The 26,437-nt window shown below is 36.4% G+C and overlaps 1 protein-coding gene across 33 annotated transcripts in view; it reads left to right on the plus strand.

Annotated features, from left to right (window-relative positions):
• Window positions 1-26,437, plus strand: part of ANKRD12 (ankyrin repeat domain 12) — a 134,606-nt gene that overhangs the window by 96,068 nt on the left and 12,101 nt on the right. For 27 of the 33 annotated variants that reach the window (XM_045378271.3, XM_074022888.1, XM_074022894.1 and 24 more), the window contains 2 exons: window positions 16,232-20,940; window positions 25,588-25,686. In XM_045378271.3, the coding sequence (XP_045234206.2) occupies window positions 16,232-20,940; window positions 25,588-25,686 (4,808 nt within the window). Of the gene's footprint in view, window positions 1-413; window positions 509-832; window positions 913-15,225; window positions 15,888-16,231; window positions 20,941-25,587; window positions 25,687-26,437 lie in introns of those variants that run through there. The other 6 variants (XM_074022903.1, XM_074022904.1, XM_074022905.1 and 3 more) reach the window with 3 other exon arrangements.

Below are 26,437 nucleotides of genomic sequence, written 5' to 3' on the forward strand. Positions count from 1 at the left end.
ACAGCTGATTAAGAAAATGGAGAAAACATAATCCAGTAACTCCTGTCAATTTCAGCTTTCAAAATATTTGTAAATCCATCTTCCCGCTAAAAGCCAAGAGTCCTTTGAACGTTTTCGTCCAATCTAAACTGGAATAAAGATTATAATAGCTGGAATTGCATTAACTTCCGTGAGAAAGTAAGAGTAATATGTTAAGACTGGGTGCATGCAGTGGCTCACGCCTGTAATCCCAACACTTTGGGAGGCCGAGATGGATGAATCGCTTGAGTCCAAGAGTTCAAGACCATCCCAGGCAACGTGGTGAAACCCCATTTTTACAGAAAATAAAAAATTAGCCAGGCATGGTGGCACACACCTGGAGTCCCAGCTGTTCGGGATGGAGCTGAGGTAGGAGGTTCACTTGAGCCTGGGAGGTCAAGGCTGCCATGAGCTGTGTTTGCACCACTGTACTCCAACCTCAACACAGAGTGAGACCCTGTCTCCAAGGAAAGAAAATAAGATTTTAAAGGTAAAAAATGTTTATATGGTATGTTAACTGTTATGCTATTATAAATATTATATATTTGGCTGCCCTCTGGATATTAAGAAATCCCAAAAATCAGCTAATTCTTTTCATTGCTGTCACTTCTGAAGATTGTAGCTATGAAAAGCAGCTTTGTTATAAACTTGCTTTTAGAAAGAAGTGCTGCAACAAATTTTCCCACAGAAGAAGGGAGGTATTTTATTTGAACTTACATGTTTAATTAGTGCAGAACACACCTTCTAGAACCTTTTTGATTTTCACTGATCTTGATTGTTTCATGTGTTCATCAGCTATATATTGATTTTTCAGAATATTTATTTTCCACATGGTGAATGTGCCTGAATTATTGCTTGGTCAAAGTCCCTCAAGGAATGATACAAAAATCATCAGTAAGTATCATATAAAGATTTTGGAGTTGCTGAAAAAGACTGATGAAAATACCCAAAATTTATTACTTAATTTACATGAGGTCCTTATTAGATTTAACTGTACCAAACTTCATCCAATCTAAATTCAGAACATACGAGGGTATAATCATATAAGTGCCCATAGATGTTTGTATATATGAAGCCGAGTAGCATAATCTAATACAGCACATCATCTATGTGACAGATACACTTTAAGTGTTGAAAGTTAAAGAATAACCAAAATTATGAATTTTAGAACTTAATAAATTTGGAGTAACTAAGAGGGTGTCATGTATGTAGCATTCTAAATGCGGTTTATTCCATTAGTCATTGCGCTTTATGCCAGTGCTACTCAGAGTAGCCTTTCCATTAACTGTTTGTTACCAGCCCTCAAGATAAGGAGCCTGTGCCAGAATGTCAGTCAGTGCATTGCTTCCTTCATTAGAAAGGAAAAAATACTATGGAAAAAATGTCCACTATAATAAGCAGTGTGCTTAGTGACATAATTGATTTCCATGTTTGGTACCAGCCCCTTATTTTATGATGGGTCAGTAATAATTTGCAGATTGGCCTATCTTTATGAACCACACTTTGAGTAGTAGTTTTATATCATGTATATCAGACATTTATGATATTGTTGCAGGAATACATGTCCTGGTTAATACAGCTTATTTGTGTATAAATGTTTGGCACTTTTAGATGTACATAATTATTTAGTCTTTTTTTTTTTTGAGACGGAGTCTTGCTCTGTCGCCCTGGCTGGAGTGCAGTGGCCAGATCTCAGCTCACTGCAAGCTCCACCTCCCGGGTTTATGCCATTCTCCTGCCTCAGCCTCCCTAGTAGCTGGGACTACAGGCGCCCGCCACCTCGCCCGGCTAGTTTTTTGTATTTTTTAGTAGAGACGGAGTTTCACCGTGTTAGCCAGGATGGTCTCGATCTCCTGACCTCGTGATCCGCCCATCTCGGCCTCCCACAGTGCTGGGATTACAGGCATCAGCCACCACGCCCGGCCAATTATTTAGTCTTTTTTTCCCCTAACTTCTGCCGTTTTCCCTTAGTCTAAGTACATGTTACCTTCCTGTATAGAAATTCTATCCAGCAATAGTGTTTGCTACAAATGATTGCTTCTTGCTACTGTGCGAGAACTCAGTCATATTCAGAGAACCAGATCTTGCTCATAAACCATAATCGTGGAAATGGAGAAGTGGGTAACTTATGTCACATAACACCCCTCCCGCATACTTTCTGACACTCATTAATTGCCAGTAGAGATTTTGTTAACAACTTTGCCAGACACTGGTTTTATTACTTAGAGTGTCTAATGAACAAAGTTTAAAATGCCAGTCACTGTCAAAAGAGCTAGTCACCATTTTCTACCTTACTTTGTCTAAACTGGTTTTGTTTATTAAGCGGCTCCTATAAATGTTCCTCACTTGCGTACTTCAACTTAATCAAGAAAATGCTTCATTAATAAATAGACAAGCTACTTTTCGAGCTTACTGAAGACAGATTAGGAGATTGGAAATTACAGTAATATGTTGTTACCCACTGGTTTACTGAGTGCATTTCTGTGTCATAAAATTAAAAAAAAAAAAATGACCAGGCCTTTGAAGCCTACTTTTCTCAGTGTTATAACAGTAAATTGTACTATTATAAATATATTGTCGTAATTTGTACAACTTATTTCGTCAGTTTTATATTTCAGGAACTATGAAAATACAACTATTGGTACATACTTACATGGAGTTTTAATAGTTAATAAATCAAGAGATCAAAAAAAAAACCAATTATTTAAGTCAAAATATACCAGAATTTTTTATCAAATGGATTATATGATGTTAACAGTTAACCATAAATCGGGAGAAGCGTCAGCTTAGGAAGTTTTAAAGTAAATTTTTTTAACCTAGAAGCATAAAGACTACAAGAAGAGGTTACATTGGGTGTTTTTAGTATGTCCAAATACATATATCAACAAATTTGATCATTGGGAGTCTAGACTTGATAGAGCATTTTATAGAGTAGTTTACATATTAGTATACCTAGAATACAAGATTTTTCATTTAACATGTAGTTAAAATGTAAATAGTATTTTATTTTTGTCCTTTCTAAATGACATCTTAGTAGCTTCCAGTGTATGTGTTAGGTAATAATTCAGGCTTCATACAAAAAATTGCAATCCATTTGTAAACCAAGAACCTTGTTTTATTTAACCAGGACTATTAGCTACCTCCCTGATTAAGCCTATTTCTGAGGCTGTTGAATAGCAGCAAGCATCGTGTTTGGTGTTCAGCACCTTTGTCTCGTATCCCTGTGATACGAGTGCTTAGAAAAATTAGGCACTTAAGTATCTATTATGTGCAGAGGGCTGAGCATAGAGCATGATAGGCAATGAGGTATTCTTTAATGAACACTTAAAGTGTTTTGCATGCTTTATTTTTCCTGCTCTGCTTTGTAACGTATGTGGTGTGCTTTACACACAGATTTCTGAATCTTAGTTTTTTAAACTTTTTAAATGTATATATCACCAACTTCTGCCTCTGTCTTAAGCGAACGGAACACATACAAATGTAAATGAATTATATCAGGCTAGCTCCAAAGCCTAAGAGTTTTAAATTCCAGGTAGATTTTTTTTTCCCCCAAAAGAAAAATATATGTCAGTGTTACGCAGAGGAAAAAAGGAAAGAAATTGCAAGTACGTAAATTAACATACACTGTAAGAAATCACTTTTAGCAGTGTCTATAAATCGAAACATCTTTGACTTGCACACATATATATGTGTACATACACACGCGCGCACACACACAGACATACCAGAAAAATAAATGGCAAATTGTGCTTGCAGCTGCAGTGTTTTCTGGATGGCTGCAAATTAATGTAAGTCTTTAAACTTTATGGTACATAAGACTATTAAATATCTTTCTTTGAAGTTCATGTAAATATAGTAGACAAATTTCAAATGTATTTGCCCAAAAATTGTAGTTATTTATTGCAGATACCAAAGCTAATAGTTTTTTTGTTTAAAATATTAGCGATGTGTTTTCCTTAGAAACTGAATTTCTATCAGTGCCTATCAACTTAAAGTGAGTCTGTCACATAATTATAGTAGTGAGATATTGCTGAATATTTAAGACTAAAACTCTGCGTAAAGGGTACACTTGGGCAGAACACTAAAAAATACCTTTGGCTTAAAAATATCATATATGCATACAAAAAAAATGAGTTCAGCTTTAGTGATCTCATCCTGTCTGCAGAAAAATGTTTTGTCTAGCCATGGGTTAAAAGGACCTTCATGTAATGTATATATTTATGATGGAAGAGCTGAGACTGGGTAATTTTGTCAGTTTCCTTTAGCGACATCAAAATTTTTGTAGTGATACAAGTCTTATTTTCAGAGGAAAAATTCTTGATTAATTATAGAATCAGATTCTGTGTTACAATTTAGTAGAAAGGCATTGTATGATTGAGGGGAGTACATAGAGTGCTGTGGTACTTGATTTTATTTTGTATGTAGATTTTGCTTTTAGACTTAGGTACTTGATTTTATTTTGTATGTAGATTTTGCTTTTAGACAGGTATTTTCAGCTATTGATTATATTCTCTTCCTTCCCCATCTCACACTTAAAGTCCTAACTGTAATTCTCTTACCAGTATGTAATACTATAGTAATACAACGAAAATAAGTTCTTTTCTGGCATGCTTATCTCTGAACAGATGTTTGTGACTACTTTTCTTTTGTAAAGTAGAATTAAAATTCATAACCTTTCCTTTAGAAAATTGAGATTTAGAAATGGAAATTTAGAAGAGACTATGTAAAATTACCTCGTACTTGATTTTCCTGTCTCGAAGCTACCTTGCTCCATCAGTTTGGGGATGTGAAAGCTGTAAAGACTTGTTTCCCAAAGTGCAGGTGCTTTTTTCTGTTACTTGTTTAGGCAACATAAATAACAGTTACATGTACATAATTCTTGAATACATTAGTTTTAGTTAGTGAGCTGTTTGTGTAACAAAGGAACCACTCAATAGGAGGCAGAGTCCTGCTGCAGATGTGAAATGTTCCTCCCAGTGATGCCCCAGAGAATCTCTGAAATTCAGAGTCAGCTGGTTCGGGGAACCAGATTCAGCTGAGATCACTACTGACAGGCCTCTCACTCAGAGGAGACTCTCCACAAAACCGCTGAAAAATGAATTTTTCCCTGTATCAATATGAAAAGAAATCCAGAGATTTGAGGAAAATCAAGTGGATTACAGATAAGAAGGGACAGCATGAACAAAACAGTTGATCCTCAAACAGATAATGTAGGAAACAGAAGGGTAAGTTACGAGTATCCTTGGAGGTTACAGAGGGCAGTGGATCCACCAACCATAACAAAAAGCTGCAGTGAAAAAGGGTAATCAGAGACCAAGAAAGTCCTTGGAATTCAAGATAATACATGGTTACTAAAGTAAACATTCTATCGAGAACTAAGTAATAGACTAGACATTGCTGAAGATCTAATTTGATAACATATGAAGCATGTAGAAAACAAAGATGTTGGAAATATGAGGAAAATGATTTTTTAAGAAAATGGACAAAACATACATTATTTATCTTACAAAATGCAAATATTAGAAAGAAGATAGTTTTTTAAATTGAAGAAAGTGTCCTGAGCCAGGTGCGGTGGCTCACGCCTATAATCCCAGCACTTTGGGGAGGCTGAGGAGAGTGGATCACCTGAGATCAGGAGTTCAAGACCAGCCTGACAAACATGGTGAAACCGGTTTCCGTCTCTACTAAAAATACAAAGAAAAATTAGCCAGGCTCATGTAATCTCAGCTACTCGGGAGGCTGAGGCAGGAGAATCATTTGAACCCAGGAGGTGGAGGTTACAGTGAGGCGAGATCGCACCACTGCACTCTAGCCTGGACAACAAGAGCGAAATTCCGTCTCAAAAAATGAATGAATGAAAGTATCTCTTAACTGAAGACAGACAGACTTTTAGATCAAAGGGAGTTATTTTAAACCTAGAATGCTGTCATCAGCCAACCATCAATCAGGTAAAAAGGCTAAAAACATCCTTGGATATACTTTCTATTCCTTTTCTGGAAAATTATTCAAAAATACTGCGTTTTAGTGACACAAAATATAAAACTAAACGACGTGGAGGCTTAACTCCGTTTGTTGTTTGTTTGTTTGTTTGCTTTTGAGATGAAGTCTTGCTGTATTGCTCAGGCTGGTCTTGAACTGATGGGCTCAAGAGATCCTCCTGTTGAAGCCTCCTGAGTAGCTAGTACTATAGATGTGTGCTACCATGCCCAGCTCTAACTCAAGATTTTGATAAAAAATTCCAGAATGACAGCAACAAGCAATTGACGTATTTTATAACAAAATTTCAGAGAACTTTGTGAAGAATGTTACCAAGAAAAGAGTAGTTCCTAGTACTTGTATTGTGTGATTTTGATTCTGAGAGTTCATTGTGTCATGCTGTTGATGATATGATGGCATTTTGTGCTGATGAACAAGAAAAGAGACAAAAATTTCAGTAAGTATGACGCAGGCTAAAATAATAGCATGATTTTGGACTTCTCATGGAGTATAAGCATGCTTTCTGAAATGACAGTCGTAGATCAGATAATTTAAAAGGGCCAAGAGGACAAGCCTAAGGTTTAAAAGTTCTCTTTATTATTTCCAAGTTAATTAAATTCAGATAAAATCAAGCATAATACTTTAAAATAAGCTTAAAAATGTTTCTCCTGGGTGGTGAGATTATTTTATAGGTAGCGTTTATTCTTTTCTTTTACCCATCTCTCTGTTTTTGTGACTTTCTGACATGAAGTTTTATAACAGAAGCACAATAAATGTTATTTTAAAATAAAGTAATCACTAAAATATACCTTAGGACTTTTTTATGCACTTAGCTCATCTGAATAAAAAAGGCCATATAAACAAATACCGTTCCCAGTGTAAAGGCAGTTTTTCTTAGTAGTAATTCTACTGTTAAAAGAATACCTGGCCGGATGTGGTGGCTCACACCTGGGATCCCAGCACTTTGGGAGGACAAAGCAGGCAGATTACTTGAGCCCAGGAGTTCGAGACCAGCCTGGGAAACATGGCAAAACCCCATTTCTAGAAAAAAAAGAAAAGAAAAATTAGGTGAGTGTGGTGGGGCACACATGCAGTCCCAGCTACTTAGGGAGCTGAGGTGGGAGAGCCCAGGAGGTTGAGGCTGCAGTGAGCTGTGGACACTGGTCACTCCACCATGCTCCAGCTGGGGCAACAGAGCTGGACCCTGTCAAAAAAATAAAAAGACCAGTTTATAATCACTAGTTTGTAATTGTTTAAGGTCAAGGCATCACTATTTTCTTTATAAACTATATTAATAGTTTATATGTAAATCAAGATATTTATGCCTGAGTTGTGAATATCTCAGAATCAGGTAAAGAATAGACAAACACAAAATTCATATTTGAAATTCAATTTTAATCTCAGGTGAGTATGTTTCATAGCATTTTGTTTTCTTAATTTAAAACTTATAAATTGAACTCTTATGTAAATCAATAATAGTAAATTTCCTTTAAAATAATACTTTGTTCTAGAGCCTAGATTTTTGTGGCAGGGTTGTTTTGTCAGTATACTCAATCATGACATCAAGATAGAAGTAGAAAATATTCAAATACTTACGGAAAGGTTACAAAGTATGGCATCATTTTTTTGGATGTTTATACAGTTGTGGTACCTATATTTGGTTTTGTCTTACCTATATTAGGAGGTAACATAGCACAATGGTTGTACCAGTTTTGGAGTCAGAGAAACTTGGATTTGAAGACATAGCTCTGCCACTTACTAGCTTTATGGTCATGACAGATGTATTATTAACATTACATAGTGGTATTCTAGACATGTAAGATAGACTTAGATGAATGAGACAATTTATAGATTTGCATAAACACAGTATTCATTTTAACCTTTTACTAAGGCCTATTTTCAGTGAAAAGTTCTCTGCTTAGCTGTAGAAACTTTTAAACATTATATACTGGCATTAAATTGTAGTTAGCAAATGCAACAAAGTTGATATTATTGTGTCCCTCCCCTGTTTGCTGTCTCCACTCCATTTCCTTTCCCTTTTAAGGAGTACTGGAAAATATGTTACACAAATAACTGTCAATTATGACTAGTACTTTTATAATAATAGTATAAATTCCACCAAACACTAATACATGAAATATTAGATATAAGAAAATAAGTTTCTTGGTTCACTCTACTTCTTCTTTCCCCTTATGCCTCCCTGTACCTCTCCTTCCCTGCCCATGAAAAATTACTATCTACATATTTCCATTGTTTATTTGAAAGACTGATGGTTTCCATTGCCCTTATTCTAAAGGACCACATACTTCCATTGTAGCCCTGTAATAAGTGAAATAAGTGCCCAGAGCAAGCTTGAATCTTTCTGTCTTCAATCTTATAGTACAGTGTTAAACAAATAAGGGATTAGACTTTGGCCTTTTAACATTGACATATGTGCTTTATTGAATTTGGTAGTATTTGATGTCAAAAATATGTTATTTAAATTTTTTTTTTTTTTTGGATGGCGTCTAGCTCTGTCACCCAGGGTAGAGTGCAGTGGCTCACTGCAAGCTCCGCCTCCTGAGTTCACACCATCCTTCTGCCTCAGCCTCCCGAGTAGCTGGGGCTACAGGTTCACGCCACCATGCCCGGCTATTTTTTTTGTATTTTTAGTAGAGACGGGGTTTCACCGTATTAGCCAGGATGGTCTCGAGTCTCAATCTCCTGACCACATGAGCCACCATGCCTGGCCTAAAAGTTTTTAATTTACATGATACATTCTTCTCTTTTTTGTAGGCAGTGAGTTACTACTTATCACATGCATGGTATATGTGCCAGGTGTATGTCAGGCACTTTACATAAATTAGTTAATCCTTACAACAGTCCTGTGAGTATTAATTCCTCATGCTAGATTACTGACCTTTTGCATGGAAGAACAAAGATTTGAACCTAGGGCTAATGCCAGAACCAATGTGACTTTGCATTACACCAGGCTGATTGTTACTGAGTATAGGAAGTTCAGAGTCAGATGATCCTGCTGTTAGCATGTAACTGGAATATGAATTTTGTGTACATTTATTTGATTTAATTACACCTATTTTGAAGTGTGCCAAGACAATTTCTTCATTATGTTTGACTGTTACACCTTCTGTTGGGCAAAAAGGATGCTGAAAATGAAATAAATTAATGATTTTGTTTGTTTTGCCATAGAGCCTACTATTAACTAATTTAAAATCCTTGGGCTCGTGCCTGTAATCCCAACGCTTTAGTAGGCAGAGGCAGGAGGATCGCTTGGGGCCACAAGTTCGAGACTAACCTGGGCAACAGCCAACCCCGTCTCTACTAAAAAAAAAAAAAAATGGCCTTGGTGTGGTGATGTGTACCTGTACTCCTAGCTACTTGAGAGGCTGAGGCAGGAGGATCGCATGAGCCCAGGAGCTCAAGGTTACAGTGAGCTGTGATCGTGCCACTGCACTCCAGCCTGGGCAATGGACAGAGACCCTATCTAAAAAAAAATTTTTTTTAATTATAGGGCTGCTTGTTATTGTGATTAAGTGTACTACAATATTATATCTAGGCTAATTAATTTTTATCTTAAAATATCCAGTTATTGTTCTAATTGTCTCATAAAAACATGTGTTTTAAAAAGCTTTTTTGAAATAATAGTAAAGTTCGTATATTGCAATTGGTTGATATATCTGAGTATCTTTTAATCTATAGATACTCCCCCTCCTTTTTTTCTTATGTTCTTGCAATTTTCTGTTGAAATAATGTGATAAATCTCCCTGATAAGTTTTCCCAGAGTCAGGATTTTGAGTATTGCATCTCCATAGTTTTTTTTGTTTGTTTTTGTTTTTGTTTTTGTTTTTTTTCTTGAGATGGAGTTTCACTCTTGTTGCTCAGGCTGGAGTGCAATGGTACAACCTCCACCTCCCGGATTCAAGTGATTCTCCTGCCTTAGCCACCCAAGTAGCAGGGATTACAGGCGCCCACCACCTCGCCCACCTAATTTTTGTATTTTTAGTAGAGAGAGCGTTTCACCATATTGGCCAGCCTGGTCTCGAACTTCTGACCTCAAGTGATCTGCCCATGTCAACCTCCCAAAGTGCTGGGATTACAGGCATGAGCCACCGCGCCCAACCCATAGTTTCTTTTAAAGCACATTTATTCAAGTGTTTTCTTACCTTATTTCAAGTTTTTACAGTTAACCTGTAGTGATTTCAATGTTGGGAAGAACAACTTGCATGTGGGGATTTTGCTGGGGTTTAACATGAGATCGTAATTGTAATGGTTCTGATCGATTTTCTTAATTTTTGTCAAGACTGAAATGAACATCAGACTTCTTTTGAAATATTTCTGGCACTCAGTATTGACATAAACTTGCTGTACAATTATTAAAATCATTTACATAATGACTTGCCCATAATTTTAAAACCTTATTTTTCATTGCTGTTTCTCAAAATGTTGACAGACTTAATGACTCTGTGTCTCAGTCTCTCTAAGTGACATAAGTATTTCATATATGTTCTTTAATTTTCCTTTGCTTCACAATTGAACAGTCTTTCAGTGAGCTTCTGAAGGAGGCTAAAGATTCATTTTACCTAATCATTTCCTCCTTTATCTTAATTGTGTTACTGTGTCTGCAGTTTTTTTATATTCATAAAGTACATATACAAATAATTATACGAACACCACTATATAAACGTGGCTCCATTGTATAAAATAAGAAATTTTGTTTGGCAAAAATGTTCAACAACTGAGAAAAGTAGGAAGACAGGCAAGTCAGTGCATGTGTGAAAGTGCATCCTATGTGATAGCTATGGATGGCATGGGAAGCAAATCAAATAGCATGTCTGTGCTCCACATGGCAGTACAGGAAATCATGGCGTATGGATGAAACATTTGGCACCTCTTCAAATTGCCGAGTTTAGAGGAAACATCAGCAGTGAATTATCCAGACAGTAGTTGCCACCTGGATACTACACAAAATTATATGGTAAATAAATTTGTATTTGATGCTTGTATCTCTTTCTACACTTCTCTCTTATCCCACCATAAGCACCCCCACTTAATTTCTTGATGTCTTAATACAGTTCTAAAACTCATTGGACATTTAACATTAAGCACCTACTATGTGCTAGACATTACAAAAGTCTCTCTGTGTAGATCACAGGCTTATATTGGAAGTAACTTTTGAATAATGTGGAAAACAAAAGGAGAAATTTATAGCCACCATAATGACGTTACCTTCTCTACAGAAGACTTCCAAATTCCATAAATGGGCCTTTTTTCCCTCAGTAACCACACTCTCACCCTCTCACCCCTCTCACCCCTCTCATCCTTCACTGAACATATATGACATATGAAAGTTTCATTCCCTGGGTGCTATAAATGGTTCTCCTAATAAAGTGATGCTTTGATAAGTTTACAGAAAGCTAAAGAATGTGTGTGTTTGAGCACTTACTCATCTAGAATACATAGAATGCATTGGGGATATTGTGGTAGAAATGCATACCTTTGAAATGATTCTAAACCAGTGATGTTCCCAAGGAGTGATTGGGAGGTTAACTTTACCTCCTTCCAAACCACTTCAAATAAACATAATCTAAGTAAATTCCAATGCAAATACACTCTCAAGACAAGTCTACTTCCCATCTTCCTTCCCTCAACAGATTACTACCCTAATCCCTATCTATACGTTTTTTTAAAAGGCTAGTCAGATAAAGCAGTGGGAGTAGAAAAAGAATAAATCTGTAACTGGTTGTGATCAATTAGTTCTAAACACCATTGCACTTGGACTAACATAGGTATAAATTCCTGAACTGCTCCTCTCCCTGACCATTAATCTGAAATATCTCCTAAAAAGTTGGAAAATAATAGAGAAACTGATTGGGACCCACATAAATATGCATGGAATTTTGGGGAAGAGGAAGTGTACTCCACTATTATGGCTAATGTGTATAGCAAGAAGCAATGAAAGACGGGAGTCATGGTATAACACATTGTGAAATCAGACAAAAATACTCTGGGCTGCATCGCTTTGTAGGTGACCTTGGAAAAACTACTTAGTAGCTCGGTTCGTCTCTTAAATGGGGATAATAACAGCTGTTGTAAAGACCATATATTATCTGCTCGGCTAATGATAGGGCTTAATAAATAGTGGTAGAGGCCATTCTGAGTGCACTGGTATTTACAGCTAATTGATTACAACTAGTTACGGATATCTTTGTTGCTGCTCCACTCCCACTACTTCACTTGACTAGCCTTAAAAGAAAATGGTGGTTATAGTGGAGATGGTGGTCCAGATTTTGAGAGTTTTTTATCCTTGTCAGAGTTTTTACGTTATCCTACAGTGGGGAGCCCTCAGGTGAGAAGAGAGATGATAGATAGTGTTGGCCACATAGTTGTTTAAGGTGATTACTGATCTAGCCAAGGAATGATGAGACCCTGAGCTGAGATAATAGTAGTGGAAATAGAGAGAAAATGGATTTAAGAGTCCAGGCTGGGCACAGTAGCTCATACCTGTAATCCCAGCACTTTGGGAGGCTAAGGTGAGAGGATTGCTTGAGGCCAGGAATTCAAGACCATTCTGGGCAACATAGTGAGTCCCCATCTCCACACAAAAAAGAGACTAGTCGGGTGTGGTGCCGCACACCCGTAGTTCTAGCTACTGAGGAGGCTGAGGCAGGAAGATCATTTGAGCCCAGGTAGGAGGCTGCAGTGAGCTATGATTGTACCACTGCATTCCAGCCTGGGCAATAGAACAAGACCCTGTCTCTCAAAAAACAAGAGAGTCCAGAAATGAAAACTCTGAGCAGTTGAATTTGGAAGTTGAGGAATTGAGAGAGTTTGAAATGACTCTTGAGATTTTTAAATTTGAATAGCCGGATTGGTTGGTGTGCCACAGAGGTGAGGAATACTGACTTTAAGCAGTAAGAGAAAGCAGTTGTGGAAGGAAAAGTAATGAGTTGAATGTTTTCGGTCTTGTTTTTGAGGTAGTTGTAAGGAGTCCAGGAATATCCAGGTTGAATATCAGAGGAAAGATTGGAAGTAAAGACTGGAACTTATGACTATAAGTTTTTTTGTTTGTTTGTTGTTTTTTTAGTTATGGTATATTTAGTTTTGTATCATTATCACCTACCCCTGAAATATATGTGACAGTCATAATTATATTTTCTAAAAATATGTAATTAGTACAATTCAAATGTTTTTAAATCATCTCTTATTAGGCATGTGAAATGTAGTTACTTCGTCAGATGTCAACATGAGAATAGATGTCATGTGTCAACACCTCTCTGCCTATTTTTTTGAGAGATTTTGAGGGAGGGATTTACACTATATATTATTATCTCCCCACATCAGCCACATCTGCTTCGTTTGGTTGCAGTTCCATTTGCATACCATACAAGAAAAGATGGAAATTGATGGTTCAGGAGAACAGTTAAGCCTAAGGATAACATTTTCACCATTCTTTAAATGTTACACTTTTAGTTGCAAATATCTGAAGCCGCCTTGAGATGTACAAGAACTTTTGAATGTATTTAAATGCATTTAAATAATAAGATAGAACTTAATTTTTTTTCACGGAGAAGAAAAATGCTGGCTGGGCGCGGTGGCTCACTCCTGTAATTCCAGCACTTTGGGAGGCCAAGGCGGGCGGATCACCTGAGATCAGGAGTTTGAGACCAGTCTTACCAACATGGTGAAACCTTGTCTCTACTGAAAATACAAAAATTAGCCAGACATGGTGTCAGGTGCCTGTAATCCCAGCTACTCGGGAGGCCGAAACAGGAGAATTGCTTGAACCCAGGAGGCGAAGGTTGCAGTGAGCCAGGATCATGCCACTGCACTCCACCTGGGCAGCTGAGTGAGACTCCATCTCAAAAGAAAAAAGAAAAATGTCTTAATAAAAATTTTAATAAAATGTTTTAACAGTTGCTTAACCTATTTCTCACTTTCTTTCCTAGTTTGCCAAATAAAATTGTTGAGAATAAATTGAGATGATCAACATTAAAAATTTTTAAAGAGCGTTTTGTTAAAAATAATTGTATAAAATATTTTATTAAATAAAAATTGGAAAAATGGAAAACAACTAGTGTAATGATAAACATAGCCATTTTTTACTTAAGGGAACTTGAGGATTTGGAGATTTTAGGTGATTTTCTCACCATAGCAGTCATCTACTAAGAAAGGCAGAACAAACTTTTTTTTGAAGAGTTACTGCCCCACTAGAGTCCAGGACCAGGTTGAGCTATGTTCTTGAGTGATTAGAGTAAATTTAAAAATTGGGACTGCTCAGGCAAAGAAAGGGAAGTGGTCTGCAAGTGAAATGGCATCATGGGGGTGTAGTGGTCTTTGCTGAGGCCCACAGGCTGGCCAGCCTCTGGTTGAGCAACACAGGGTCATTGCAGATGGCACTGAGAAACCAGTGTTCAGAGGGATGAGTCTGATGGGCATGTGTGTCCCAGGATCCAGAGCCATGTGAGGGTCATTCAGCTGTAGAAATGTCTTGGCTTTCATCATGGACATTAGTGTCAGGAAAACTTATTTATGTTAGAATTTACGTTCTTTCGTTTTAAAAAAAGTAGGCATCTTTTTAAAAAACCTTTAGAAAAAGACATATCTGAATTGAAATGCATTGCTTTAAGTTGATGAATCAGGAACACAAATGACAAACCATGGATATCTCAGTTTATGTTTAACTCCCTTAAGAGAATTTACAGGGCTGGGTGATGGGTGCAGTGGCTCATGCCTGTATTCCCAGCACCTTGGGAGGCCAAGGCGAGTGGATCACTTGAGCTCAGGAGTTCAAGACCAGCCTGAGCAATTTGTGAAACTCCATTTCTACCAAAAATACAAAAAATATTCTGAAACACATAAAACAGTTTGTGATGTTTATATAATTAAACCCTTTAAGTTAGTGTTTTTTAGTCAGTTTTGGATTAAAGGATCTTATTCGAGTTAAATATTCTCTCTCCTAAAAAAGTGCATATGTGCAGAATTTACACATTTTACTAGCTAATGTTTCCCCTTAATCAAGACCCCTGGGTTATATATATAAATGCGTATGTATATAAATGTATATATAAATATGTATGTTTTTGGTTATTTTTTAAATTTTTAATTATGGATACATAATAGTTGTATGTAATTTGTGGGGTACATGTGATATTTTGCTAAAGTATACAATGTGTAAAAATCAAACCAAGGTAATTGGTTTACCTCAAGCATTTATAATTTATTTGTGATAGGGGCATTCTAATTCCTCTCTTAGTTATGGTGAAATAGGGAATAAATAATTAACTATAGTTGCCCTATTGTGCTACTGAACACTAGATCTAATTTATTCTATCTAACTATATTTTTGTACCCATTAACTCTCTCTCATCTCCCCCTTTCCACAACCCTTCCCAGTCTTTGACAGCTGTCATTCTATTTCTATGAGTTTAATTTTTCACTCCCACATACGAGTGAGAACATGCTATATTTGTCTTAGTGTGCGTGACCTATTTCACTTAAAGTACTGTCCTCCAGTTCCATCCATGTTGTGGCAAATGATAGAATTTCATTCTTTTCTATGGCTGAGTAATATTCCACTGTGTATATGAACCACATTTTCCTTATCCATTCATCTGTTGATGGACACTTAGATTGATTCCATATCTTGGCTATTGTGAATAGTGTTGCAGTAAACATGGGAGTGCAGTTATCTCTTCCATATACTAATTTCCTCTCACCCCATTTGAAATGGCTTTTATCCAAAAGGTAGTCAGTAATGAATGCTGGCATAAATGTGGAAAAAGGGGAACCCTTGTACACTGTTGGTGGGAAGCAGCCGCTTTGGAGAACAGTTTGGAAGTTCCTCAAAAAACTACAAATAGAGCTACCGTATGATTCACCAATCCCACTGCTGAGTGAGTATACACCCAAAAGAAAGGGAATCAGTATATAAAAGAGATATGCACTTCTATGTTGACTGCAGGACTATATTTTTATACTATATATTGTGATTTTAACATACACTGTGCTTTTAGAAGTGTCAAAAGGAGCCTCACCATAAAGCATATTCTCTAGAAAAGCTGTTCTACAACACTATCAAAGTTCTTACATATTGCTATTACATTATTTCCGTATAAATCTGAAGTGATTATGAATTTGAAGTGTTTATTGTATAAGCTATATCTTTTTCTCAGAAGAAAAAAAAAAAATTCTGACAGTTGTGTGTTGACCAACACCACATTTTCTTTTTTTATTCTAGATTCCGAAGAGGCTCAATCTGTAAATCCTTCTAGTGTTGATGAAAATATTGACTCTGAAACAGAGAAGGACTCTCTCATCTGTGAAAGTAAACAAATACTTCCCAGTAAAGCACCTCTTCCATCTGCCCTTGATGAGTATGAGTTCAAAGATGATGATGATGAAGAAATTAATAAGATGATTGATGATAGGCATATTCTTAGGAAAGAACAACGAAAAGAAAATGAACCTGAAGCAGAAAAAACTCATTTATTTGCAAAACAGGAGAAAGCTTTCTATCCTAAATCATTTAAAAGTAAAAAACAAAAGCCATCTAGGGTCTTATATTCAAGTACTGAAAGTTCTGATGAAGAAGCTCTTCAGAATAAAAAGATTTCTACTTCATGTTCTGTCATCCCTGAAACATCAAATTCTGATATGCAGACCAAAAAGGAATATGTAGTTTCAGGTGAACACAAACAGAAAGGCAAAGTTAAAAGAAAATTGAAAAATCAGAATAAAAATAAAGAGAACCAAGAGCTAAAGCAAGAAAAGGAAGGAAAAGAAAATACAAGAATAACAAACTTGACAGTAAATACTGGACTAGATTGTTCAGAAAAGACCAGAGAGGAGGGGAATTTTAGGAAATCTTTTAGCCCAAAAGATGATACTTCATTACATTTATTTCATATTTCGACTGGTAAATCTCCCAAACATTCTTGTGGATTAAGTGAAAAACAGTCAACACCACTAAAACAAGAACATACTAAAACATGTTTATCACCAGGAAGTTCCGAAATGTCATTACAACCTGATCTTGTTCGGTATGATAATACAGAATCTGAATTCTTGCCAGAAAGTTCAAGTGTAAAATCCTGTAAGCATAAAGAAAAAAGCAAACATCAGAAAGATTTCCACTTAGAATTTGGTGAAAAATCAAATGCCAAAATAAAGGATGAAGATCATAGTCCAGCATTTGAAAATTCAGATTGCACACTGAAAAAAATGGATAAAGAAGGTAAAACATTAAAAAAACATAAATTGAAGCATAAAGAGAGGGAAAAAGAAAAGCATAAAAAAGAAATCGAAGGTGAAAAGGAAAAATACAAAAATAAGGATAGTGCCAAAGAACTGCAGAGGAGTGTGGAATTTGATAGAGAATTTTGGAAAGAGAATTTTTTTAAAAGTGATGAAACTGAAGATCTCTTTTTAAATATGGAACATGAATCCTTAACATTAGAAAAAAAATCAAAATTGGAAAAAAACATCAAAGAAGATAAATCAACCAAGGAAAAGCATGTCTCAAAAGAGAGGAACTTTAAAGAGGAACGAGACAAGATTAAAAAGGAAAGCGAGAAATCTTTTAGGGAGGAAAAAATAAAAGATCTAAAAGAAGAGAGAGAAAACATACCCACAGATAAAGACTCAGAATTTACTTTGGGTATGAGTGCCATTGAGGAATCCATGGGGCTTCATTTAGTGGAAAAGGAAATAGATGTTGAAAAACAAGAAAAGCATATAAAGGAAAGTAAAGAAAAACCTGAGAAGCGATCTCAAACTAAAGAAAAGGACATTGAGAAGATGGAAAGAAAAAACTTTGAAAAAGAAAAGAAGATAAAACATGAGCATAAGTCAGAAAAAGACAAATTAGATCTTAGTGAATGTGCTGATAAAATAAAAGAAAAGGACAGGCTATATTCGCATCACACAGAAAAATGCCATAAAGAAAGTGAGAAGAGCAAAAATACTGCTGCTATTAAAAAAACTGATGACAGAGAGAAAAGTAGAGAAAAGATGGATAGGAAACATGACAAAGAAAAGCCTGAAAAAGAGAGGCATCTAACAGAAAGCAAAGAAAAGCACTCGATGGAGAAAAAAAATAAACAATCAGATAATAATGAGTATACTAAATCAGAAAAAGGCAAAAATAAAGAAAAAGACAGGGAGCTAGATAAAAAGGAAAAATCTAGAGATAAAGAAAGTATAAATATAACTAACTCCAAACACATACAGGAAGAAAAAAAATCAAGTATAGTAGACGGTAATAAAGCACAACATGAAAAACCCTTATCCCTTAAAGAAAAAACAAAAGATGAACCTTTGAAAACTCCAGATGGAAAAGAAAAAGATAAGAAAGATATAGATAGATACAAAGAACGAGACAAACATAAAGATAAAATTCAACTAAATAGCTTACTCAAACTAAAATCTGAAGCAGATAAGCCTAAACCTAAGTCATCACCAGCGTCAAAAGATACCCGGCCTAAAGAAAAGAGGTTAGTGAATGATGATTTAATGCAGACAAGTTTTGAACGGATGCTAAGCCTTAAAGACCTAGAAATAGAGCAGTGGCACAAAAAACATAAGGAAAAAATTAAACAAAAAGAAAAGGAACGGTTGAGAAACCGTAACTGTTTAGAACTTAAAGTAAAAGATAAAGAAAAAACAAAGCATACACAAACTGAATCCAAAAATAAAGAACTTACTAGGTCAAAGAGTTCAGAATTGACTGATGCATATACCAAGGAGAAACAACCTAAAGATGCTGTGAGTAACAGATCACAATCTGTTGACACCAAAAATGTAATGACTTTAGGGAAGTCATCTTTTGTTTCAGATAATAGCTTAAACAGGTCTCCTAGATCAGAAAATGAAAAGCCGGGTCTCAGCTCCAGATCTGTATCCTTGATTTCTGTTGCTAGTTCAGAAGATTCCTGCCATACTACAGTGACAACCCCAAGGCCTCCAGTTGAGTATGACTCTGACTTTATGTTAGAGAGTTCAGAATCCCAAATGTCCTTTTCCCAGTCACCTTTTTTGTCAATTGCCAAATCTCCTGCCCTGCATGAAAGGGAATTGGACAGCCTGGCTGACTTGCCAGAGCGGATTAAACCACCATATGCAAACAGACTTTCAACATCCCATCTTAGGTCATCTTCTGTAGAAGATGTTAAACTAATTATAAGCGAGGGGAGACCTACTGTAGAAGTTCGAAGATGTAGCATGCCTTCTGTCATTTGTGAACATACAAAACAATTCCAGACAATATCAGAAGAGAGCAATCAAGGTAGCTTATTAACTGTGCCAAGAGATACTAGTCCTTCTCCCAAACCTGAGGTATTCTCAAATGTGCCTGAAAGAGACTTTTCAAATGTGTCTAACATACATTCCGGTTTTGCAATTTCTCCAACTGGAGCTTCAAACAGCAAATATGTTTCAGCTGATAGAAATGTCATCAAAAATACTGCCCCAGTGGGCACTGTAATGGACAGTCCAGTGCATTTAGAGCCATCTAGTCAGGTTGGTGTGATCCAGAATAAGTCATGGGAGATGCCTGTTGATAGACTAGAGACATTAAGCACTAGAGACTTCATCTGCCCAAATTCTAACATACCCGATCAAGAATCCTCTCTTCAGAGTTTTTGTAATTCTGAAAATAAAATACTGAAAGAAAATGCTGATTTTTTATCCCTGCCCCAGACTGAACTGCCAGGAAACTCTTGCGCTCAGGATCCAGCATCCTTTATGCCTTCACAGCAGCCTTGCTCTTTCCCCAGCCAATCACTTTCAGATGCTGAATCGATTTCTAAACATATGTCTTTGTCATATGTTGCCAATCAAGAGCCAGGTATTTTACAGCAAAAAAATGCAGTTCAGATTAGTAGTTCTGTTTTAGATACTGATAATGAATCTACAAAAGATGCAGAGAATACTTTTGTCCTAGGAGATGTTCAAAAAACAGATGCCTTTGTCCCAGTGTACTCTGACAGCACTATTCAAGAAGCATCACCAAACTTTGAGAAGGCTTATACTTTACCTGTGTTACCATCAGAAAAGGACTTTAATGGAAATGATGCCTCTACCCAGCTAAATACACATTATGCATTTAGCAAACTAACTTATAAGTCTTCCAGTGGCCATGAAGTTGAGAATAGCACAACTGATATTCAGGTCATTTCACATGAAAAAGAAAAACTGGAGGGTTTGGTTTTAACTCATTTGAATAGGTGTGATTCTGATTTATGTGAAATGAACGCAGGGATGCCAAAAGGAAACCTAAATGAACAAGATCCAAAACATAGTCCTGAAAGTGAAAAGTGTTTGCTTTCCATAGAAGATGAAGAATCTCAACAAAGCATTTTATCAAGTCTGGAAAACCATTCACAACAGTCAGCTCAACCAGAAATGCATAAATATGGTCAGTTAGTTAAAGTAGAATTAGAAGAAAATGCCGAAGATGATAAAACTGAAAACCAAATTCCTCAAAGAATGACTAGAAACAAAGCAAATACAATGGCAAATCAAAGCAAACAGATTCTTGCTAGCTGTACACTATTATCAGAAAAAGACAGTGAATCCTCATCTCCTAGAGGAAGAATAAGATTAACTGAAGATGACGATCCACAAATTCACCATCCGCGGAAAAGGAAAGTGTCACGTGTACCTCAGCCTGTGCAAGTGAGTCCCTCTTTACTACAAGCAAAAGAGAAAACTCAGCAATCTCTGGCAGCCATTGTAGATTCTCTGAAACTAGATGAGATTCAGCCATACAGTTCAGAGAGAGCAAATCCATATTTTGAGTACTTGCACATAAGGAAAAAAATAGAAGAAAAACGCAAATTATTGTGTAGTGTGATTCCTCAAGCACCTCAGTATTATGACGAATATGTAACATTTAACGGATCATATCTCCTGGATGGAAACCCCTTAAGCAAGATTTGTATTCCCACAGTAAGTAACATCATCCCTTCCTATACACCTGTAACACTGCCCAATAGAAGTATAACGCTAGCCACATAGGTAATTTGAAGTTTTCTAGTAGGTAGATTCTTTCAGCAAAGCCGTCTGTGAATGAGTCAAGAAATACAAAGCTAGTAACGTTCTTTCATTCCCCAACTTTATTTTCCCTTTAAGAAATTTTAGCCAAAATAATATGTAGTGACATAGCCTTGAAATATAGGTACAACTATAAAAAACAAATTTAAATTAGAACTTTGTACAATTTCAGTAAAAATCATTTCAGATGAACCATATTAGGTTGCTGCCTTAAATCAGTCTGTTGACTTTATATATGTATACATTTATTGTATAAATTTATCCAGGGATTTATACACATAGACTACATAGAATCTGCATATGTATTGTAAACACCTAAATGTGTTTGTTATATTTGTACTGTCACCTTTTCTTACTCTTGCAAAGGTGATGTAATTCAAGTTTGACTTCCTTGAAACGATTCTTGGGATATGTCTAGTTATATTAGAAGTTTAGCTGTATCGAATACTGTTCTAAAAGGGACTATAAGCAGAGGTGAGAAATATTCCTGGATGTAGTGGGAAGTTTTTTTAATTTTCGTTTTTTAATGAGAATTACTAAAGTAGCAAAACACAGCACAATATAATAGAAAGCACTGTAGATTTCCAATTCGCATATATTACTGCAGTCTGGATTTTGCTACAGACCCACTGTGTGATCTTAAATAATTCATTTCCCATCTCTGATCCTTAGTTTTCACATGTGTAAAACAAGAATAAATGTCTACCCTACTTCAAAGCAGGTTGAAATAGTATATGCCAAAGCCCATTAAAACTTTAAAACAGTATATAGATTTAAGGTGGTTACCATTGTTTTATACAGCTGCAAATCACTGTAAGGGTCGTATTTATTGAAGCTAATATATGAACTCCAGACTTGTACATAAAATGCTGTGTGTTTGAGTTTACTGGACTGAAACTCGTTTACTTAAAATTTAGTTTGAAAAATAATAAAGACCAGAATAACAAAAATCTTGTGGGCACTACATTCTTTTTCTTACTTTCCAATATGGCTTTATCCATTTGTTTCCTCCCAGCCAACTAATTGCCATTTTATGAAAGTAATCTTTCCTCACATTTATGTACTCCAATTATAGAACCCATTAGAAATTGTGAAGTGGAGGCCAGGCCTGATGACAATAAATGTAATCCCAATACGTTAGGAGGCCAAGGTGGAAAGACCACTTGAGGCCAGGAGTTCAAGACCAACAAGATGTCTACAAAACTAAAAATGAAAAATGAAACAAATATGGTAAAACATACCCAGAGTCAGTTTGTTTATTCTTCCAGTACTTTAATCATAATTTAACCAAAATGCTGCCATTTTTCCAGAAGAAATCAAGGGGAGTAAAACTGCAGGTCAGATCCCCAAAATCAAATGAACAGGGAGGAAGACGAGATTTGTTACAATCTAGTCTCTGCTGTGGCCACTGATTACACACTACAGAAATCTTGAAGGGGTTCCAAGAGTGGATGATCAAAGGAAAGTGAATCCATGAGAAGCGGTCAAGGGAGTATTGTCAAGACTCCTGGGACCCGGATATTGAAAGACAAAATCTCCAAGCATGATTTACTTAAAAGATAGAGGAGGAAAACAGCAGAGGGAAAGCTTCCTCAGAAAACCTCCGTATCTCTTTGGTGATTTTCCCTTTCTGCTTTATGCGATCTATGTTAATGTTTCCTACATTTAAATATCCTGCCCAGATCTCTCTCCTTGACTTCTTTTTTGTAACTGCATAGCTCCACCTGAATGTCCATAAGCTTCAGAAACTCAGTAAGTCAGCACTGAGCTGAACTTACCCAATAACCTGCTTCTCTTTCTCCTCTCCTGTTCCCTCCTGTGGCCTCTATTACCACCCTCCAGTTCTCACACTAAGCCTCAAGTCCTTCTGAGGTATTCCCTCTTGTTTATGTTTATTGGGCCAGTCACCAGTATTTTTTGAACCAACCCATTTCCTTCACTCCCTCCTCCATCTCACATCAACACAATAGTAATCTGCTTCCTCAATTCCTTGCCTACAATGTTGTCCCCATAGTGTCTGTTCACACACAGCAGCAAGCTGTCAGACCTTTCATGGTTCTCTATTACTTAACTCTAACATGTTCTACATAATATCTCTTCCACAGTATGTTATTTGAAAACCTCCTGTGCAAATGGGGGAGGCTTTCATGGTCAAGTAAGTTTGGGAAGCACTATTAATCTAAAAATAGGTTCACTGCAGAACTTACCAGAAACTTTGATGTATTGGGAGTTTTCTAAGTGGGTACGTTTATACCATGTTTTCCAAACTTGTTCTTGGAAGCATTTTTGTGGATCTTCACAGAATTGTAAGATTGTAAAGAATTGTAAGAGAAATTGTGGGCCCAATCTTTTGTGGAACATACTTTAAGAAAAGCACATTTACAGTGTAGACTGCAGCCTGCATTACTTTGCCCCTGCTGATCTCTTCTGCGATCTTAAGTTCTTAGAAGATCAAGTTGGACAAAATGGTGTGAAAAGAGGATAACGAGAGTAATGGCAAAACCCAGTTACTTTTGCACCAACCTGCCTGGAGTTGTCTGCAGATACCATTCTGTTTGTTTTTGCATGACATCCTGTCTTCTGGGAATTACCTCTCTCCCTCTTTTTCCTTTCTTCCCACATGACTCATTTCACTAACTCTTTAACTCCGGCACTTCCTATAAGATGCAGGTCAGGCATTTACCCTCTTGAGGAAGCTTTCTCTGGCACCTCAGTATCAGACAGTAGATAATCCGTCCTCTACATTCCTTGAAATAACTAGAGGCCTATATGGTTTTCTAGAACTAAAACAGCACCAAACTACCTATAACTCATGCTAAATTTAAAGCAGTTCACAGGATGCAGAAATCCAACAAATGGATTACTTCTATTAGAGGCCTGAGAAATGATCAGTTCCAGTAAGTTATTTGTCCTGTAGAATTTTCCACATTGTGATTGAACTGATTGAGTCTTTGTGGTTGTATTTAACATATTTTCAGTCTCTGCTGATTACAGAGTCTGTAGAGCCAGGTGTGATTTTTGTCGAGCTTTTCATATATGTGGTGTATTATGATTCCTGTGGCACTACATCAAGAAGTGGAAAATACCTGGTTGTCCCACTTTCATATAGAATTGACTATTAAACCAGAAGTGTTATAACTTGCCAAAACATACTGAGATACCTTCCTTTGCACTAATGTGCTAGCAAGAATTGTAAGCAAGAATAAGAGGGGGAAAATACAAATTCTCCAAGGGGTAGAAAAAGAGTATTTAGGGATCACAGATGGTTTTTGCCATCTCTTGTTTTGTTTTTAACTTACGAGACAGGGCTTCGCTGTGTTGCCCAGGCTGGAGTGCAGTGGTACGATCATAGTTTACTGCAGCCTCAAACTCCTGGACTCAAGCTATCCTCCCATCTCAGCTTCCTGAGTTGCTGAGGCTACAGGCGGACACCACCACACCTAGCTAACTTTAAATTTTTTTTTTTTTTTTTTGATGGGGTCTCAATATGTTGCCCAGGCTGGTGTCAAACTACTGGTCTCAAGCAGTCCTACTTCAGCCTCCCAAAGTGATGGGATTACAGGTGAGAACCACCATGCCCAGCCAAGATGTCCCTTTTTTTGTTTGGTTTTTTTGAGACAGAGTCTTGCTCTGTCACCCAGGCTAGAATGCGAATGCAGTGGCATGATCTCAACTCACTGCAACCTCTGCCTTCTGAGTTCAAGCTATTCTCCTGCCTCAGCCTCCTGAGAAGCTGAGATTACAGGCATGCACCACCACACCTGCCTAATTTTTGTATTTTTAGTAGAGACAGGACTTCACCATTTAATCAGGCTGGTCTCGAACTCCTAACCTCATGATCCACCCACCTCAGCCTCCCAAAGTGCTGGGATTACAGGTGTGAACCACCGTGCCTGGCCAGTGTGTCTTACTTTTAAGAGTGGAGTTACATGCATAGATTGAATCAGCTTCCTTAACCTCCAGCATTTACCAGAAAACACAGTTCACTACAATATCAAATTGGAGATTAACCAAAAGCTTTTTGGAGTATGAATAGACAAAGTCATGTGGGATAAAGTTTGAAAAAAATTCATTAGACCATTTCATCTACTTTTATAAAAGAATTAAGTGTAACACTCAGGACTTTAGTGTTTGATATTGTATTATGTCTGCAGACAGACCTCACTATATAGATAAAGTTGAACTGCTTTAATCTTAAGGAGTGTTTCCTCCATGTTTATACCAGCTTTTCTGGTTTTGCGACTCCTCCCTCCTTCCCTCCTTGTCTGTGAGCTGACACTTACTGAGGATCTAAAATGTGTCTGGTAGTCCTTCTGATTTGCTGTTTGAAATTTGTTGTGGCCTTAGAATCAAAACATCTAAACTGTGCTCAATGTTTCAAACACAAGTAACAACTAGTTCTATAATTAGTGCTGTATTATTTAATTCACAGGACATTGGAATTTGATTTTTTTATGCACTAAAAGGGTTTAATTTTAAAAGAATAGCCCATTATTGTAAATCAAACCTAATATTTTAAACTATATATGTCTTTTTAATTAGATTACACCACCACCTTCATTGTCAGATCCACTTAAAGAGCTTTTTCGGCAACAGGAAGTTGTAAGGATGAAACTACGTTTGCAACACAGTATTGAAAGGGTAAGAAATGTTTAAATTTGTACTTACACTAAAAATAACTGGTTTTTACCAATACATTAAAATGGCCAATAATTTTTTATTAGTGGATTTTTAAAATTTAGAACCATTTTGAGAAATGGTTTGGTTTTGTGTTTAATTAGATGGAAAAATTTTAAGCCTATTTTAGGATTGCTGCTCCCATATTATAATTTATGTTGAATATATTTTTAATATGTAAGTCTCTGTCATCTTGTTATTTGTTGAATTTGTAGAATTATAACAGTAGATTCCTAGTGGAGTATTTGAATTTCCAAGTTTTGGAATCGTTGCTTGGTTCCAGCTATTTCAGGGCAAAAGGGCAAAATACTTATAAAGGCTATGCTTATTTGTCCACCTAGGTCTGCCTTAGTATCGGCCTTCCGGTGGTTAGTCTTGGCTTGAAATTACAGGAAGAAAAACCTTTTTCAGAGTATTTATAGAAATTTTAAGTCATTTCACTTGGATTTACAAAATATAGTGTGTTCTTAATTTTGGGGGAGGGTTGAGGACCTCTGAAAATGTGGTGTAAACTATGATCCTTCTTCACAAAAATGTATACATACTCATATGCAAATAAAATTTGTGTATAATTTCTTTGATTCATACATGATCGATTTTCTTGGCACAGGTTCTTAACTTTTTTCCTACTGTGGACTTCTGTAACAGTCTGGGAAATTTGGAACCTCTTCTCAGAATGTTTTTAAATAAAAAAATATTCATAGGATTACAAAGA

This window comes from Macaca fascicularis, chromosome 18 (genome assembly GCF_037993035.2).
Source record: "Macaca fascicularis isolate 582-1 chromosome 18, T2T-MFA8v1.1".
Taxonomy (NCBI): domain Eukaryota; kingdom Metazoa; phylum Chordata; class Mammalia; order Primates; family Cercopithecidae; genus Macaca; species Macaca fascicularis.